The sequence below is a fragment of the Hermetia illucens genome, chromosome 5, assembly GCF_905115235.1.
Source record: "Hermetia illucens chromosome 5, iHerIll2.2.curated.20191125, whole genome shotgun sequence".
NCBI lineage: Eukaryota > Metazoa > Arthropoda > Insecta > Diptera > Stratiomyidae > Hermetia > Hermetia illucens.
Window position 1 is genome coordinate 49,516,866 of NC_051853.1, and position 20,223 is coordinate 49,537,088.

General features: G+C 39.4%; 3 protein-coding genes across 3 annotated transcripts; 2 read left to right on the forward strand and 1 right to left on the reverse strand.

Moving 5' to 3' along the window:
* The first annotated feature begins 1,683 nt into the window (after nucleotides 1-1,683).
* Nucleotides 1,684-2,674, forward strand: LOC119658513 (RNA-binding protein pno1). Its single transcript, XM_038065986.1, has 2 exons — nucleotides 1,684-2,124; nucleotides 2,194-2,674. Exons 1-2 carry the CDS (start codon nucleotides 1,822-1,824, stop codon nucleotides 2,605-2,607), a joined length of 717 nt encoding a protein of 238 aa, XP_037921914.1. The 5' UTR covers nucleotides 1,684-1,821; the 3' UTR covers nucleotides 2,608-2,674.
* On the reverse strand, nucleotides 2,625-8,502 carry LOC119658511 (syntaxin-16). The gene is made up of 3 exons (XM_038065982.1): nucleotides 8,293-8,502; nucleotides 3,579-3,712; nucleotides 2,625-3,514 (listed from the first exon to the last, which is right to left on the reverse strand). The coding sequence occupies exons 1-3, from the start codon at nucleotides 8,371-8,373 to the stop codon at nucleotides 2,698-2,700; spliced, it is 1,032 nt and encodes a 343-aa protein (XP_037921910.1). The 5' UTR covers nucleotides 8,374-8,502; the 3' UTR covers nucleotides 2,625-2,697.
* Nucleotides 8,503-8,780: 278 nt separating this feature from the next.
* LOC119658512 (cathepsin B) lies at nucleotides 8,781-18,948 on the forward strand. The gene is made up of 6 exons (XM_038065985.1): nucleotides 8,781-8,936; nucleotides 9,049-9,266; nucleotides 9,331-9,576; nucleotides 18,015-18,182; nucleotides 18,244-18,508; nucleotides 18,578-18,948. The coding sequence occupies exons 2-6, from the start codon at nucleotides 9,153-9,155 to the stop codon at nucleotides 18,784-18,786; spliced, it is 1,002 nt and encodes a 333-aa protein (XP_037921913.1). The 5' UTR covers nucleotides 8,781-8,936; nucleotides 9,049-9,152; the 3' UTR covers nucleotides 18,787-18,948.
* The last annotated feature ends 1,275 nt before the right edge of the window (nucleotides 18,949-20,223 follow it).

A 20,223-nucleotide genomic window follows, 5' to 3' on the forward strand; every position in this document is an offset into this window, starting at 1 on the left:
TTTTAAACAACTTCTTGGGTGTTTTATTAGAATCGAAATTAATCGTCCAACCTCCACTCTGCAGGGATAGAAAAGAGTTAAAACAACAACTGTAGTGCGAAAAATCGAAAGAAATCGATAAGAAAGCCACGAAATATGAATCGCCAGGTTTTTTGCATCTCCTGAAAAGTCACGTTTTTTCCGATTCCTGTTCCTTTTTCTCGGAACCAAGTTAACTAGTCGTTCCAGAATTTTGCAATAGTATAGATTAATACTTCTTCTTTCATTATGGAAGAACGATTTTAAATACATCCCACACTTACCAAGAAAAAATATATGAAAGTAGGAAAAAAACGGATATTTTTCACAATTTTCATGTTGCTCTAAAAAGGAGTACCATTTATAATAAATCATTCTTTCTTCCTTAAGTGTTAAATACAGAATCATGAATGTACTGTCAAAATTTCAATAAATCGGGACAAGTACTTTTTGAGAAAAAGGAACAAATATACAAGGTGATTTCCCATATGAATAACCTTGCTACCCACTCCCCTTAAGATTCCAGGCTTCTGAGTTTTCTAGTTGTCGTGTAAAGCTGTACTATCATAAGCAGTTTAAAGTTGATGAAAAGATGAAGCAAATAATGGCCCTATTCCAAGAATTTTACCTTTGGTGTATTTTTTTATGGCACACTTAATGTATTCTATGGACAATAATATAGTATATTAGGGTGTATATGTATGTTTTACTTTCTCATCTAGGTTTATTTATTTTTAACTAAAAAGCATCGAACAATGAAAGAACTTGGTTATAACGCCAGTAAAGTTAATGAGAAATTTGCCATTGTAGATTTTCCGGGTTTGATCACTCTACCGGCGTTACATAAGTATCTATCCTACTGTAAGAGGCCAAGAATCCTTGTAAGTATTCTTCTCTCGAAAGCGACTAAGGGATCATAATCTTCCTTGCTAAGAACTCAAATCGCACCACCTGCTTGATCTAAATAAAGGCAGTTTGTACATCTCGGGATGTTCTTGCCATTATGCCGATATCGTCAGCCAACATGAAGGGAATAGTGCTTCTTGCATTCCCATCGACATCAGGGAACACTTTTTCCAAGACCAGGTTAAAAGGGTATCGTCATCCTAGGACGTTCTTTATGATAAAAAGTCTCTAAAGTTATCCTCCTGCTTTATACGAGACCAGAATATTAGTCAGGGTCAGCCTAGTAAGTCATATTACTCGGGATACCGAATTCTCTCATAGCCCTGTACAATTTTACCCCGGCTACGCTGTCATATGTAGTCTTGATATGGATGAAAAGATTGCGCAACTAATGATTAAATTCCAACAATTTATCCATAGAAACATTTGAAGTTTCCCACACAGCAAAGTTATCCAATACTGAGATGTTTACATGGAAGGATTTAGAGTACAACTAATTCAAAAGCATTGTATGCAGGAAAATAAAATTAAAGCAATTACAAACTCTTACTTTTTCCCCTTGATTATTCCTCTTTGGATGGATTAGTTATAATTCTACATAAGTTTTTTAAATCGAATATCTATGTTATTTGTTATACTGAAGAAGAAAAAATAAAATAAAACAACTCCCCCAATTCAAATCGTCTTCTGAACTTGAATGCCTTAAAACCGACCGTAGCCCAAAGTGCATTTTGTTGGTAACTCTATCGATTGACAACCGAAACGTCAACTGTCTTCCTGACAGCATGCACATGGCTAGCCAGTAGTGTTATTCTCCGTGTGCATATAAATAACATTTATTTTCTTCAATACGCTTGTACTCGCTATAATCATCTCATTCAAATATCGTAGAGCATCATGACTACCGAAGAAAATATTTCAGCAGACAATTTCCTCCCGCCTAAAGCTGCGAAAAAAGCCAAGAAGCGAGTCCATTCTGAAGGGGAAGATGCTATGGATGTGGAAGAAATTGCTGGTATCGAAGGGAATGTATTGAATTCAAAACCGAAAGTAAAACGGAAGAAAAACAGTGCCGAAGTTCGAAAGATAGCAGTCCCGCCACACAGATATTCTGCCCTCAAAGAGCATTGGATGAAAATCTTCAGCCCCATAGTGGAACATATGAAGTTACAGATCAGATTCAATATGAAAGCGCGACAGGTAAGTCCTTAAAAGACCAATTTGTTGCTCTACAAAGTCTAATTGTTTTTTTTTTTTCAATACTGTTAGGTTGAAATTCGCATAAGCCCTGAAACACCAGACATTGCAAACCTACAAAAAGCGGCTGATTTTGTCAAAGCCTTCCTCTGCGGTTTCGAGGTGGATGATGCCCTAGCTCTACTGCGTTTAGACGATCTTTTCATTGAAACCTTTGAAATCAAAGACGTGAAAACGTTGAAAGGCGATCACATGAGTCGCGCAATCGGTCGACTTGCTGGCAAAGGGGGCCGAACTAAGTTCACTATCGAGAACGTCACAAAGACGAGAATCGTACTGGCCGATAGCAAAATACACATCCTAGGAAGCTATCAAAACATACAGCTCGCACGTAGAGCAATTTGCAATTTAATTTTAGGATCACCGCCCAGTAAAGTGTATGGCAATTTGCGTTCAGTGGCCAGCAGGATATCAGAAAGGTTTTGAGTTATAGAAAATAAATGTTTTAATGTTATAAATATATTTTTTCATAATTACATGAGTTAACAAGTGACATAAATATTGACGTGAACTTATTCAATTTAGTTTTGTGAAAATGAGGACTAGTAACATGAACAAGGTGGCCCCAGATAGGACCATAATGCACATCATCTTCCTGTTCTTTCGTTGATACCTTTCCGCTCGCTGTAATTGCCTTAGTCCCTCTGAAACTCGAGTTTGTGTCTGTTCCACATTGTAGTCAATCCGATCAAGAACGGTTCCCTGCTCTTGAACCATGTGGGACAAATCTTTGAAAATATCGTTCAAATCAATAATGGATTTAACAATTTTCGCAACTTCGTGTTCTCTATGTTCCGCTAACTTTGTATTCTCTTCTTCGAAAAGCAGGAGTTGTTGCTGCGTCATACGATGGGAAACAGGCTTTTGGAAGTGCTCGTCTAATTGCTCATCAGTCGTGTCATATAAACCTGCTGCGGTATTAGGTTGAAGAAAATTGTCAAAGCTATCCACATTGTTGACTTTCTGCCGTCCATCTTCATTGAGGTCGATAGTGGTGAAATCGGCGGATTCGAAGAATTGGTTTGACCGTTCCTCTCGCGAATTAAGTTGTTTCAGGTAATTATTTTGACTATTTCTAAATTTCACAGTAAGCTCTTGTAAGGAGAGGAGCAGGTACGTTACCACGTTCTTTGTCAGCCGCTGTTCGGTTTTGTTGCCCGCTCCTAGACTTGATCGGATACACTGGATGTGACGATGCGTTGAAGTTATCAGCTTAGAAATTTCTTGACTTAGGTTTTCTATAAGGGTTTCTTCTTCACAACTGTCATCTAATGTGGGTCGCAGTAAATGCCGAGCATGCAGAGAACCCAGCTCGTCGAGTTTAGGCTTGATCCTGATAAAATGTCAAGTATTCATGTTCAAAGAAGAAAATTAATATTGAATGTTTGAGTACTTACTTAGACATTGTATATTGCGCTTCTTCCAATTTATCTATCCAAACTGGTGGAGCTCCACAATCATCTCGCAGTTCCAGGCCTTCTTCAGCATCATGTAGTGATCGCTTGAGCAATTTTTCCGCATCACTGTTTTTCTATGAATGGATTGTAGGCATGATCGTTTAAAAATTGACTAATGTTTGAAATGATTGTAATTTTATTCAAATTGCAAAAAGTTAGAATACTATATGGGTATATTCAGACCTTTGTTGAGACATATTACAAGAACATGTTTTCAGACAGAAAAGATCATTTTTGTGGTAGATGGCTTGGTTTCAGTTCGACACCCACCATCCAAGGGCTTATCGCATACTATCGTATTCCGAGCAGGTAAATAGGTCCCTAGACTAGTTTGAAATTCCACTTAACTTACAAACAAAACAAAAAAACTTATCGACATTTCTTGCTCCTTGCAATAGAGATGCCATAGTGTTGTTTGTAGGAAGTTGGAAGGAAGGCACGTTACCTAATCACAAATAATTACTTATTTTTAGAGTTACCGGACACGATGTATACTAGAATATTTCTCATTCAATTTTAGGCAAAAAATATTTTTTTTTATTTCTTAACCTTTTAACAGCCACAGACACTTCTAAAAAAATTGCCGACTTTACAATTTTAAAAGCGTAGTAACTTGAAAATTACGATAGGTAAAATATCGGACTAAACGTTCAATCTTAGCTAGGACACCCCTCTAAAATAAAAGAAAGAAAATATCTGTGAAAAGAAAGTAAGCTGGAATTAATAATTCTCCAAATGCAAAAGTATGTTTTTTTTTCATAAAATTTTGGCTCGGATTCACCCATACCTTTACCAAAAATTTATTGTGAACGCGTTGTTACAAATTTAAAAATGCAGAAAATGTCAACAACAATATCTGGTGACCTAACAAAAAAGACAAAAACTAAAACTAATCATATGACGGGTCAGTAGGGGCGCCGTATTGGCTTCCCGAATTTCACAAACCCAGCAGCGTGTAACATCCCCTCGACCTCCCGCTGGTTTCGGGGTTTTCCAGGTTGGTTGTTTATCTTCCAACTTGCCTTCGAATATATGTATGCCATTTACTTTTTGGTGGGGTATAGCGCGTCAGCCAGACTTACGCGCTCTCGCTCGCTGATTACCAGAAATGCTCTTCAGGTCCCCCCACGAATTCAGGAGACGCGGACTCTTCTGCGCCAAGTGCCCTTGCATGGCGTAGCCAGCAATGCAATTGTCTCCCCTCCTTAGCGTGTCATCTATCCATTGCGACTTCCGCCTTCCGATTACAGTGCGTGCGAGTGTCAGGCCTGCGCGCCGACTAAGTTCTTCATTTGAGATTGTGTCAGGCCTGCGTACTCCGATGATATGACGTAGAAAGGTTTTCACGGAGGCTTGGAGCCTTCGAGTAACAATGGAGTTCTTCTTTCTATGTGCTACTTCCATATAGCAACATAATAATAACACTAACACAGAATAGTCTCAATTTGATGTTAGTGTTGAGATAACTGCATTTCCAGATTTTAGACAGGACAGCGAGAACTAATGCGTCCGGCGACATACAGCTCGATGCTTCAGCAGAAACCACGATTCCTACATATACATATTGATCAACGCTTCCGATGCTCTGCCCATTTATTCAGAAAGGGAGAGTACGGTGAAAGTGCAGTCGAGGTGTATGAGGAAAAATGTCATAGTCCATTGAATTCCTCCATATCCTCCGGGCAAGGCAGCATGAAAGACATAACAAAAAGAAGTAATATCGGTGACGGGATGCAACCCTGGCGGGGCGCTTTGGATCTCAAAGTTCTCCGAGATTTTACCTCGATGCAGCATATGATATTTTGCGCCATCATATGTCGTTCTGATAATAATTATTACTTTCTCCGGAATGCCCCTCCTGCATAGAGCACTCTAGATACACTCCCTGTTTACACTATCGAAAGCTTTCTCGAAACCGATGAAGAACAGATGTAGCGTAGAGCTAAACTCCACGCACTGCTCCAAAGTGAGGTGGGTGTTGATGTGGTCAATGCAGGATGTTGATCAAGCTTTCGAAATGTTCTATAATTATTTTACTATTTTTTTTTGCGACGGCAGGCAAGCAGATATCTCTTCAATTGTCACACTTAAAACGTGTGCCCTTTTTGGGAATTTTAACAATCATCGCCTTCTTCCACTCGCTGGAATACATCTTGCATTCCCAAGATTTCCTTAGGAAGGCAGCAGATCTGCAAATTGCAGGTGTAGTGTTAAAAAATTATGTGGAGAGACCGTCAAGCCCAGTGGCTTTACTCCCTTTTGAGTGCCATGGTGGCCGAAATGATTTCTCTTCTCTCTGCTTGGAGGAAAATCCCGTATCTGCATGTTACGGTGACTGGCTATTTCATCTCATCGGATGTGATGCATTTAAGAACCGTAGTGAAGTGTTCCTTCCACTTTTCAGTTGCTCATCATCGTGGATGGAAGGATTTGCGACCACATGCAAGTCCCTTCGCGACACTTCTGAAATCATTGCGTTCTAAGGCGACAGTTGATCATATAAATGGTTGATGCTGAACTTAAGGGAACGCAGCGCCCCAATCCTGCAAAAAATGGCATACGCAACACGCAAGCGAACGTAAGGCGACCATCAAATGATGATCGCTTTCGAGGCCGATGTCAGCGCCTCTCGTGCCGTCGATAAATAGCATTGCACAATTGTGATGCTCCTTAACCTAGATTGAAATCTTGCAATTAGAAGTCTGTCAGAAACCGACTTCCAGGTCAAGAGAGCAAGCCTTGCGGGAGCCGTTAGGAGCAATCCGACACCAGATTCGCGTCTGCTACGATTTGGCTTTCCAAAGTATAAAAGCAGGTTGCAGCAAGTGTGAGAGGGCTACTCCCCAGAGTCCCATCATCTTACTTCACTTAGGACCAGAATGTCCAGCTTATATCGTTGGAATCTCGCTCAAGTAAAATTATTACAATTTTCCGGTTTTACTATAGATTTATTGTGGTTTTTGAAAAATGCAACATCCTTCTTCATTGCTGGTTTTGTACAAAAGGTTTTGTAAATAAAATTGTAAATAAATCTATAGTAAAACCGGAGACTTTATCTTTTAATAGTTTTACTTAAAACGAGCTACTTTTGCTCACACTGGAGAAAGCGGGTATTCTGAGGACCATCGCTACCGTTGTTGAGGAGCGTGCGCACATTCCAGACACCAACCATAGTCCATTTTAGGTAGCCAAAGGTCGTAGATCAGTTTCTATCCGAGGCGGTCCCACAAATTTCTATCCCTTTTAATTGTCTCTTACGACAAGCAGGGAAGACTGAGTGTATGCTTAAGCCCGAACTCACAGGGCACAGCCCACACTTGAGCTTTCGAATTGTATTTCATTCGTCAATTGCCTTCTACCCTCACTGGGTCTAAGACTCCCCTGAGGATTAGATATTCGAAGACACTGATTTTTTACTCTCCGACTTGGTTCGTCGCCCACAGGACACAGTTTTATATATTGTGGACTCTGTTTACCCATGCACATTTCTATATTTTAGAATTGGCAAGATAGGGTAGAATATTGGCCAAGATGATCCGCCGATTTCGTCGAAGTACACTACACTGTCTACTTGTTCGAAGTTGTGTCTTCCCCCTTGTATTAGGAAGGGTAAGCCTCTTTCTCCTATATAGCGGATGTTTTACTTGATAGTTAATACTGTCCTATTACGGCACTTCTCCACCTGGAACATAATCTCGTAGTCAAAACTTGGCCTGAAACCTTGGAACGCCTCAATACCACATTTACCGCCTCTCGAAGGGCTGTTCTCCGCAGATGCGCGGTTTTAGCTCGGAGGAAAGACATCGTGGCAATGTTGTTGAAATTCTCATTCAAGTTGTAAGTTGTTTAACCAATGAAAGTGCGCACATTCCAAGAACCAAGTTTTGTACATATAAAATGGTCAAAGATCCTAACTAGAAAGCCTGCTCTATCTGGCAAAAATACTACTTAAAATTCTTAACAATCACCCCCCAGTGGAGTGTAGGAAAACATTAAAAATACGAGCTTATAACTTTCATTCGACAAACGTACATACCACACAGCAATAGGAAAATTAATTTGAATGCACATCTTAGCTTCTAAATGTTCAGAAGATTAGTCTAATGAATTAGACTCTCATTGTCCATGGAGTATTGAGATATATCTCAGGCATGTTCGCAAATTTACTCGCAAGAAGTTAACTTTATTTTCTACTCGAAGTAAGCGTAAGTGTTGTTGACATCGGGAATGATAGGCCGAACATTGAACGACCAGAAAACGATGACTAAGGTGGTTTCATTTACATTTTTTGGTCAAGGAAGATGGACAACAATTTGAAGTTTCCTCAGGCTCGCAGTCGAAGCTTCATAACAAGATTATTGAGGCGCCTAGAAGTAAAGGACTGAGTTAAAACTTTAGAGCTTCCCAAAAATGTGTGCCCCTTGAAAATGATTTATGGGACTCCTCATCCAAACCCATTCGATTGGAATTTTCTTCATAAAAGTAATAAGATAAAAAGCGACCAAATCATTCAATGTAGTTCGCTTTACTGGATCTATAATGCCTGGCATTCCCTAAGTGCAGCGCTAGAGCCCGCATCCCATCCCATCCAAATCAGCCGTAAGCAATGCAGGAGACACAAAAAACATATTGTTGTAAGAACCGAAATACTTACGTGATCTGGATAAATGTTTCGGTTTTTGATTGCGTTATTTCGCATTATAACAAACACTTCACTTAAATTCCGTGACGTCATTTTCGATCAAGTCCAGTTTCCCTACTTTTCCTAAAAACTATGGAATGCGTAGGTATCTCAAAATCGATAGCAACAAACCCTCTGTGATCCAGCCGTCACCTCTCAACTTCGACTGTCACTTTGGCAGGTTGGACTTCAATCAACAGGATTTGTATGTGGATCTATCTCTTTCTTCCATGACATTTCGATTTGTCCAGGCTGGGCCTTTATAAAAGTTCGTTTCAGGAAAATGACATTTAGTTGGAAACCAATAATTAATAATAATGCCAAGTGAATTTGATCAGCACAAGATATGATTTTGAGGCAAAGGAAAAGCTCCTGGAAATATTTGTTAACTTTAGAAGAATATTTGCTCACTCCTCCACTACACGTCCACCAAATTTCCCATGTCATTTCCCAACTTTTGTTCCTCGCTGTATACAGTAGAACCGTTAAGTCCCCCCTCCCGTAAATAATTGAACTAAAGAGCATTTCTTATCAGCTGCTTTCGTTTCACGGTTCAAAAACTTTCCCGAGAACGGATTTTATGCTATTTTCGAGTTAACTGTTGGCTGAGGTGTTAGGTGAGTTGAATTTCTTGTAACTCTGGCTTCTCAACCATAATAATTTTTCGGAATCATACTCGTAATTTACGCATTGTTCGGACAGATTCCTAATTGCCGGGTGTATTTTCAGATAATCGGACTTTGTGAGGGAACCAGAATAGACTATTCTAACAAAGAAAGTAAGTGCGTAATAAGGCGGCCAATTATTTCAAGTGGAGCGAGTTGGTTTCAAGAATGTTGCGTTTTGCGCTTCTTCTGGCGTTAGGCGCCCTGGCCATCGCAGAGGACCTGCATCCATTGTCACAGGAATTTATTGATGCCATCAATGAAAAAGCAACGACATGGAAGGTACGTTGAAGGTGTAGAATTTTTACCTTAGTCATCTTTTCTAATTTCGGAACTTCATTAACAGGCAGGAGCGAATTTCCATCCTTCTACACCTGTAGCCACCCTCAAACGTCTAATGGGAGTCCATCCTGACGCTAACAAATTCAGACTTGCAGAGCAGGCTCCGTTTTTTGGCGATTCGGAAGATTTGCCGGAGAATTTCGATTCTCGCGAAAACTGGCCGGATTGCCCCACAATCCGTGAGGTTCGGGATCAAGGCTCGTGTGGATCTTGTTGGGCCTTTGGAGCCGTTGAAGCGATTTCAGATCGGGTGAGTAGTTTCCTGTAAATAGTCCAGGTTCGCGCTATCGCTTTAGATGTTTAAATATATTTTGCGAGATAAGCAGAAGAAATCAATAATGTGTGGCTTGGTGAATCATACATGCATACATTTCTTTGTGCCTTCTGCTTAGCTCGAACATAATGTTTATTCGACTACAATCCATACAATTTGAGCGGGCGGGGTGTATGCGGGTAAACCGCGATTGAATGTTATTTGATTATTCACTGGCGAGCTTGCTGTTCTCCCTAAATACATCCCACAAATAATATAGAGTTGTCGCATGATTCCACGATTGAAGAACTGTTTCCAGATTATTTCCTACGACACCTTAGCCGTTCAGTGTAATGCTTACGTTCGATTATTTATTTGTCGTGTTCGACTAATTGTCGAGTTGTGTGTTTTGAATGTGATTGTGGATAATCACCAGCAGGTCAATGCGATAGCCTCTCGTTCCATGAAACCTTACAACAAAAAAAATATTTTCAATACATAATCATTATTGAGAAGCGATGATTAACTGATCCACAAATACAAATGTTTATTGTTCTTTAGTGGCTTCGGGTAAGAATATGATCAAATTTATTCACTTCGTTCAGCAGAATTCTTAAGAAACGTGAGTATCGCTATTAATTTACAGTCCAAAGTTGGAAAAACTGCGTTATGCAAACGTAGTTTACAAATTGATGAATTTTGTAGATATCTCTCAATGAGAATCGCCGCTTATTTATTAGTTCATTAAACGAATTTTACAATCTCATGTAGATAATAGAAACCGCTCCCGAAGAATAAGCGACTCGTTGCTATTCTTCTCTTTGGACACAATTTGCTGCGCATATGTTTTTTTGTGATTAAACATTTTCATGACGTGAAAATTCATTGGCAAAACGAACATATCAAAGTAATCGAGAAAGTTGGTAAAATAAAAAGGACTCGACAGACCAGGTCGCTTTATCTGCTTCCCACTGATTTCAAGGAAACTTCCGCATTAATATCTAAAGTGGCCATTCAAGTGCCAGTCTAAAGAGTAGTTTAGCAAGGTTACACGCTAGTTGAGATTGCTTCTTGACTACACGATAGCGATTGAATGATGAATGAAACTTTTATTGCACTTTAGCTAAACAAAGTGACATTGCGTCAAATATAGAATCAAGGAACTATCGGTCCACTTGCATTGATGGACAAACATAAGAGGCTGCAAACAATTTGAATGGAATTTATTTACTGTGTATACGCATTTCAGTACAATTTAACGACTTATATTAGGTCCGTCTTCTGCTATTTATGTTTAATCGCTACTACGTCTCTTATTTACTGGTCATATAATATGTAACTAGGCAAACAAGGAACACCACGAAGTCAGGATTAGGGTGAAATTTAAAGGATACTTTTATCGTTGAATAATTAATGTTGGGTAGATATCAGGTAATTATTACCAGCTGTCTGGTTTGTTAAATCTGTGAGTAGCCTTGCTTGAATAGTACCTTCTTCTTTAGCTTTTGTCCCGTTCAGAAGCGGAGTCGGCTCGTCTTGATCGCGCCATTTTGCTCGGTCATATGCCAGATCTGGATGGAGCCCAGAAGCTCTCAAATGAACTTTAACGTATCAAGCCAACGTCGCTTTCGTCGGTCCATCGACTTCGAAGTGTGAGTGAGTGAGTTTTTATCAACGAATTATATGTCCATACTAAGGAAGTCACTTCTCTCGCAATTACTCGACGATCGCTGCAACTCCATATGGGTCGCGGTAGTCCTCATTTCAGATCTGATCATAAGATACGCTACTGGTCCAATGCAACATTACCGCGAAGTGGCGTTCGTTGTCTTTTATAGTTGGCCAACACCCAGGACCATAGAGGTTGACAGGGCGAACGACACTGCGTACATTTTAAATTTGTGATGCTCTTTGATGCATCAATCACATTTAATCGATCGAATTATATTTTATGAATTTATATTTGCACATTCAGCTGGACTGCTTTTGTTGTTTACATATTGGAACGATAGTGTTTTCTTGCTAATCAGATGGTGTTCTACCCTCCTCACTGAGTCACATACGCTTTCCAGAGCTCAGAGCTGTTGCTTTCCCCTATTTCTTTCTTTTGATTTCTTCCTCGACTTCAGCGATACTGACAAATGTAATTGCTCCAAATGTTGGCAATACTTGTGGAAGCGGAGGATACTTACGTGGAAATCTTGCCGAAATATGTCCGTCATTTGTCCGTCGCTGCATGTCGATTAGTAATCGAGCATCGGTCTTGCCATTAACGATACAGAAGTCTTCGTAATCCTGCGTGCGTTGATGTCAGTTATTAACAAGTGGGCACGTTGGTATCGATTATCAACAAGTAGGTAAAAATCTCTCTCACTATCTCGAACTACAAATTTATCGTAAAGTTCTTTATAATGAACCGTTCGGGTAACTTCAATCGCTTTCTTTGCGTTATGGAATCCCTCAAAGATGGTAAGGTCGACACCATATCGCGCACGAATTTCTTACAGAGTGCAAATATCAATAAAAGGTGTATTGAAGGTTTCTTGTGAGTTACTGCGTCTTTTCAGTGAGGGTACCAATATTTTGCAGTAATTTACTTACGTCCTAGCGCCATCCATGAGGTGAACGCCATAGCATTTCTCAGAGGCTTTTTACTTAACACGATCATTTTTCGTTTTTTGTTTTTTTGTACCAACATTGAATGCGTTTTCTTGGTTGGCCTCTCGTTGGACCTGTCATAATGAAGTAACTCCAACTATAATTTATCTCTTTCCCTAACTTCAGCTTTTTATTTTTGTTTTACTGAGGATGGTGCAAACTACGTTGCGCCAAACCCACCTTCTTCATCTGGGCTTGGCACCAGCATACTATGTAAATAACATGGCGGAGTTCGATGCATATGAGTTCGTAAGGCTTTCTCGTTCGCCTAGTTTCCTGTCGTTGTTGCATTTCCTAATTATCTTCACATTGCTCCATGTAATGTTATGCCCTTCCACCTTCCCTACTATCGATTTCGGAGATATGCTCTTTTTATTTCTCCTAGCCGTCTTAACTTCTCTCGTATCCCTATCAATATACCAACGGACCAGTCTTATGGTTTATCTTCTCGCAATCTGGATATGTTACTTAATAGGATATACCATCTGAAGTGGCAACTGATAAAGCAAAGTCCATCGGATTAAGATCAGGGAAATACGGTCGTTACATTTTCGGTGAAATCTACTCTTCTTTTGCCTTGTGAGCTGACGCGAAATCATGCTGGAATAGATATTAATAATAATAATAATAATCACTTGCCCATGATACTAAAAAATCCGCAAGAATTCATTCTTGATAAACTGCAACGTCTACTTTCCATCCCTCAGACACAAAAACTCTTAACTTGCTATGTTGTAAATTCACTTCTAATTCATTTTGAAAATCCGTGACAATCTTGTGTGTGAAATTTCCATTGATCTTGTCATTTGATTGACGCCTTTGGCCTTTGGGAGATCCTAGCCTGGTTTGATCAGATGTATCTTAATCGATGGCATCATGTCGATTTGCAAACTTTCCATCATCTTTTTTGGCGAAGCTGCTTACTGCGTGGCTCCTTCTTCTCTTCCTTTTGTCGTTGTTAACGGGAGATGTTTTACTTTTTTCCTAATGAGATCCTCAATAATCGATGGTCGGAGGCTATTCTTAACCCTGGCATGAATGATGTACTTTTTCTATGTTTTGAATCTTTCAGCAGTCTGAAGCACTCCGAACAGTCTATGGATAAATGCATAGAACGGTGCCATTTTTCGTGGAAGTGATTTGAACTTTACGTAATCATTCTCTGTGACTGGGCGAGTTTCCTATGGATGTCACTGATTACTGCCGACTAAACTCTCACCTGGGGAAACTAGGGATATCTACGGATAGATTTATGCGGGGTTGAAATGGTAAAAACGACGTCCTCATGTCTGGTCCAGAGTTTAGAAAGATGGCGTTTGGACTGTAAATAACTCTTGATCCTATGCCTTTTAATGCCATGGACGTGGGATTTTCCCTTAATAGTCACTCGTACAGGTAAAGGAGTGCTCCTTCTCCGAGATGCTTGGAAAAAGGGCGTCTGCGTTGAATAAAAAAGACTAATCTACCATCTGGCAACGTAAACGCCATATCCTTGAGTTTCATGATGAGGTTGTCTCTATTCCTGTTGGATCTCCCAGAGTCTAATCCACTCAATTCGTTGAATCTACCTATTAGTCATTTGGCCATATTCTGCGTAAGCGAGTTTGTAGTTGCTATAATTTTCCAGAATGAGACCCTACAATGAAAAATATGCTCAGTGCATAATCGCTTCGCAATGACTAACTTGTTTATTATTCTTCAGTCGCTTTGATATAAAACTAGTGCAAAGTCATTCACTTAGTTCAGTAGAATTCTGAAGAAACTTGAGAACTGTTTTCAATCTACCGTTCAATATTGCGTTATGCAACCAGTTTATGAACTGGTTATATTTCTCTATCATAGTCATCACTTACTTATTGTTCTTTGGGTTTTTTCCTTCAATAAATTTTACAGTATCATTTAAATATGATTAAATATGGTCAGATTTTTAACAACAAGCCACTCATTGCTATTCTTCTCTTTTGGAAATATTACCAGAGTAGATTTAATATAATATGATAAAAGACAAGCTTTTGAAAATGGATGCAGAAACTCATGAAAGGGAAGATGCGTTTTGACGCCTGTCCGAAATTTCTGACATCAAGCTAAATCTACTTAGGCCCAATCACCTGATATAAGTTTACGACTACAACAAAATCTACAAGAAAAAATAAAACTGGTTGGTTTAAAATTGAGAACAGATGGCTAGATGGATGCTTAAATGCAAGACTTCTTTACCAATCAGAGAAACAGAAATAACTAACTAAAAAACGTAAAGATTTAATATGCAACTCGCAAATACAAGTGAAAAATCCCATCTAGGATGAACATTTATGAAACGTAACTAAGGGGCAGCTGTTTATCTATAGTAGCATAAAAAACACCAATGGCAATGAGTTATCTGCGATGTAGCACTTTTTGTTGTTAGTAGAATACGTCACTGGCTCATTTAGACTCATCACCGCCGGATTTGAAACAAAGTATCGTTGCTCATCACTTGGGCGGCTTTTTTTCAATAATGAACGCTATTGTAGATGAGTAGGCAAAAGACATAATTCTAATTAGCGGATTTAACGCTAAATTAGGAGCCGACAATAATAACCGCAAGCATGTCACGGAAAAACCTAGAATTGGCAGCTGAAGCACGAATGAAGATCTGCGAACTGAGCTTAGTGGAAGTCACGGTAAGAAATCAGTTGGACTCTGCTTTTACACAAAGCAAGCTATAAGGCATTATGTGTCTCACCAAATCTTAATAGCTGTGTGTAAAATGGAACCGACTTCTTATATGTGAACAAGCGTGCTTGATACAAAACACAAACGAAATGCAAATCTAGGAAGTAATCTCCTTTAAGTAATCGTACAAACTCTAATAAAGCCGAAATCGTATCCGATGTTATAAGGAAATTGTTGAAGGGAAAACAACAACAACCCGCAATTCGGGAAAGATAAGGAACGGCTCCACAAATGGCATGAACACTTCAGCGAAATTATATCGCAGCACCAAGCCGTTGTTGATAAATTCACCATTGACTGAAGAATTCTTAAAAGCAACGCCATCAAGAAGATGAAAAGCAGTCAAGTGGTGGGGATTGCTATCATATCTGCTGACATAATTAAAGTTGGTGCAAATAAACCTGCTGGGCATAGTGCAACTTGCAACGAAGTCCTACCTAACAGCTTCTTTAAAATATTAAATAAAACGGAAAAGACGAGCTCACTATCAAATTGACTAGGCACAAACCACTTTTGCAGTCTAAGGATAATTATGGACCAACCAAACAATCCTGTTAAACATCGTCTTTGTTTCTTTGGCAATAGGCCATCAGTATATTGATCGAATGAATTCGTTCATATATCCTGGCTACATTACGGTAGATAGTGCGGATAACGACATTGAGGGAAGCAATTCAAAATCTTTCCAGACTAAGAAGCATCTGGAGATTAAAATCATACGACCCTGTCTGCTCCTGACGCTACTGAAGTAATATTAATTTTCAGTGTCAGTAGAGATCAGAATTAACCACTTGGCCAGGCTGGACTAGGTCCACTAGCAAAGGAACATTCATTACCTTTTTCCTCGTGAATCCGGGCTTTGCGATCGTTTCTGTAACTCTAGATTGCTTCTTCTGTTTGTTCGATGTTATTACATGTGATCCTTTTCGCATCTCGAACGCCAATTCGTGTCAACAGTTACCTGTTTTCACCGTTTTAGCAGCTGTTGAATTTCGAAGGAACAGCTCATATCAAACCCATAATTCACGCACAAGCAGAAAAATTGATTAGGTAATATTGTTTCATTCGGGGCCATATTTTGTAATGGAACTTTTTTTGAGAGATAGTGGGGGAGAGCCCTCCAGAAAGTGGAGTATATAATAGGAAATCCTATGTCACGTAATTTTGAGCCTGAAAATTTATGAAACGTAAGAGGAATGCAGAACAATATTACTTATTTAATATTTAGGGTGAGTCACGGGAACCAAGTGGTCTTGAATTAGTAATAAAACATTCAGTTATTAGGTAAGAAAAATTTATTAATGTAATATCGTATATAAAAGCATCAGATATGAAATCTGATGGCCATTTTCGTTGTATTGACGTCGGTAAACAAAACTAGCTTGAACCCTCTCCAGCAGGTCTCCATCGATTTGAGTGATTTCTTAACGAGTTCTATATTACGAGACAGACAGATCATAGGCACGCGACTTAAAAAATCCAAAGAGAAAGAAATCATATGCAGACAGGTCAAAGGCTATAAGCTATAAAACATCCCCATATCTTGAAATAAGATTTAGGAAGCAGGTTACGAAGAACTGCCATGGACGCTTTGACGAAGTGTGCTGTAGTCCCATCTTGTTGAAACCATAGTCATGAACTATAGTTATTCGTCGTAATTGAGGAATAAAAAAGGTGTTCACCATATTAACATAACATCCAGATGTGTCTGTAAATTAACGACCATTTCCTTAAAAAAAATATGATACGATGACGCCTAACTTTTCATTGGGAACCAAAATGTTACTTTGGCAATATGCAGAAATTCGTTGTAGATTTCCGCCAGCCCAATAACGACTATTCTGTCTGTTAACAGCCCCATCAAGGTGAGAATGGACTTCTGTACTCATTACCACTAATATGTTTTCATTCTATTCATAAAGAGTGGGCATACGTTGTGCGAAATTTGCTCGTTGGGGGTATTCCATTACATTCAATTTCTGTAGAAACGCTATTTTATATGGATGGAAATGTAATACGCTATGCAAAATCCTTCTTACAGTAGCATTACTAATTTTAGGTTCAGTTGCGACGTGGGTTTCGAAGCACTGCTTGGCTGATTTTTTTCACGTTTTCCGGAATACGCACATTCGGTTAGGGATCAGGTGGTTTCTTTTTCAATATTAGAATGTTGAAATGTTGCCGAAATCCATGCTGGACTGCAGTTACCTACTCCCCATATCTAATAAAGCGATCATACGTAAACATACGTTGTCCTAATGTCCACAAGACAAGGAGTGGATTACGCGCGCCGCACATCTAACTCCTTTTATAATGGTCGACTACCACCCGTTATAAGTACAGGTTGCATCTATAAATTTTGTAACACTGAGTCGTTTGCACTGTATTTATCACAGGAATTTCCGCAAGAGTCTTATCTAGATGTATTTCTTCTTTATTATGAATTGCTGCCAGTGCTCCACTGCATCTGCCTGCATGTCCTGTGGTCCTAAAATTATTTCCCTGTGAAATGCTTTTCGCGACGGGAACTGAACAATGGCTGGAGTAAACTAGTTGTATCTGCATGTCCATCTGTTCAAAGGGTCTTCTAGAATTCAAACGTCAGTAGCTCCTTCTTTCCTACTGAATTTCTCTTTATGCTGCTCTATAACTATAATTTAAACTCGGCTCATTAATTGATAGAACGCAATGTGAGAAAACTTGTTTCTCCCAGTCCATACTCCGGCTCACATTTTTCGGACCATCTTTAATTTTCACCTCGTCTGATAATGGAACCAGATCTTCAATCTTCGCAATTGTAAGCTTGCGCACGGGTGGAGTCGAGCGATGATTAAAAATCTATTAGGCTTCATCGAATAGAGGCTATTTGTTTCGAACTGCGGGCGGATTCCATCAACAGATATTTTTCGATGAAAAATGAGATATCATAGAATGATGGATATTAAATAATATTTTACTGAATTACTACGTTAGCGCTTTTAATGTAAATCATCTCAAATTGAACTTTGCTTGAAGATTTTCCTGTTGGTAATCCTATTTTTGTGAATTCTGTTTAATTGCAGATCTGCATTCATTCTAATGCTACAGTTCATGCGCATATTTCGGCCGAAGATCTTTTGTCATGCTGCCATTTATGCGGTTTTGGATGTAACGGAGGATTTCCTGGTGCCGCATGGAGCTACTGGGCTAGGAAGGGAATTGTCAGTGGTGGCCCATATAGCTCAAAGCAGGTAAGAAACTATTATGCTGCAGCATTTTTGAGTAGAGTAAGAAGCATCAACTCTTTCCTAGGGTTGTCAGCCTTACGCTATTGCACCATGCGAACATCACACAACTGGCAATCGCCCATCATGCGAAGGTCAGGACAGTAAAACACCAAAATGCCAGCATGTTTGCCAAGCAGGATACAAAATCCCATATGCCAAAGATAAACATTTCGGCAAAAAGACATATTCGGTTACACGAAATGCAAAGGCAATTCAAAAGGAGATAATGGAAAATGGACCCGTTGAGGGAGCTTTTACAGTCTACGAAGACTTCGTCAACTACAAGGAAGGTATGTCGGGAATTGCATGACTTCGTATATCTACAAATCAAAGCCATTTTCTCATTTTATTTCTTTCAGGTGTTTACAAACATGTTATGGGCAAAGAACTTGGCGGACATGCTATTCGAATCCTCGGTTGGGGTGTAGAGCGAAACACACCATATTGGCTCATTGCCAACTCATGGAATACTGATTGGGGCGATAATGGATTTTTCAAGATCTTGCGAGGCGAAGATCATTGCGGCATTGAGTCAGCAATTTCTGCTGGTTTACCTAAATTTGACTAAATTTCGAAGAGTGCTTACTACTGTGAAACATGAATTTCACTTTGAATTGTGATCAACAACGAAAAAAAAATATTCTAGGTTAAAACAACCAATAATTTTGTAGTTCAATTGTATCATCCCGAAATCTCTCTAATATGAATAAATCATGGTGTAGAAATTTAATGATTGGTGTTTTTTATTTTTTCGTAAGTCTGCTCAATGAAGGGCAGAATGAAAGTTGGGAGCTGATCGCAATATGGTCAATCTGGTTAGATGTTCGTTACCAGTCAGTCGAAACCCAGCTGACCGTTTGGCCTCATGATGAAAGTTGTAGAAGCCTACAAACCTTTCACCAATTGTTGTTACAGTTATCAAGCCTTCCCATCGAATATCCGAACAAATTGGAATTTAGATCGCCCATCACACCTTACCTTTAGGAAACCTCTCCTGGAATGCGTTCTTCATAGGAAGCATCCTTGTTTACTATTTCGGCAATCAGTTGGTGGGTAGCACTGCATAATTTTCATGCCTCTTGAACTGGACCGGGATCTTGTAGTCAAGAGCTTGTCAAAATTCGGGTCGCGGGCCATGAGAGCGCGACTTACACTATTCGTCAACAATAGTCCGACACCGGATGCACGTATGCTACCACTTAGTTTTCCAGAATAGAATAGCAAGTGTCGTAATCATAAATCGTTTTCGATAGCAAAAAGGCTGTAGCCGTGAGGCTCCGAGGCGTAGTTGACATTTTCGTAGCAATAAAATTTTACAATTTCTTTTAGTCACCTTTTAGAATAAGCAGGAAATACTTTCAGTGCATTCTTAAATCCCTGCACAAAGGTAACAGTCACACAATTCTCTCCAACCAGGACGAAGGTGTCCTAGTAAAACTTCCCCGAATTGTGATCAAAGACAGGCTAACTCCATGCTCCTCAGCTCGCTTCGACTGCAAGGTAACAACAGGACCAAGACTGTGGCGCATTAAGTACTCTCAGGGTCAGGTAAGTGATAATCCTTTTGTGACGAGGATGTTGGCGGGGCGAGGGTACTGTCTCCATTCAGATATTCTAACTGCTGGTGCCGGGCGCAGTTTAAAATGATCCTATTGGCTTCCTACCAAATATTGAACTGATGTGCGTACGTCGAATTTCGATTTGTAAAGAGAGAAGATGGATGACTTTAATTTTTAAGAAACCGTCTTATTAATGACTGGTAGATGGCTTCAATATGAAGTTCATTTTTAAATTTAAGTTGGAACGTTTAGAACAAAAGGGGAAATCAACATTGACATGTAACAGGGAAAAATTCATTGCTAAGGCTCTGCCACTGACTTTAAACCCTATCTTTTCCCTTTTCAGCACTTCTTTCTTAATATGAATATATAGAGGTTGAGCCAAACGTAAGGCATTTTATAACGGCCATCCAGTTAAGAAAAAAGTTAAATATAACTGAACATAA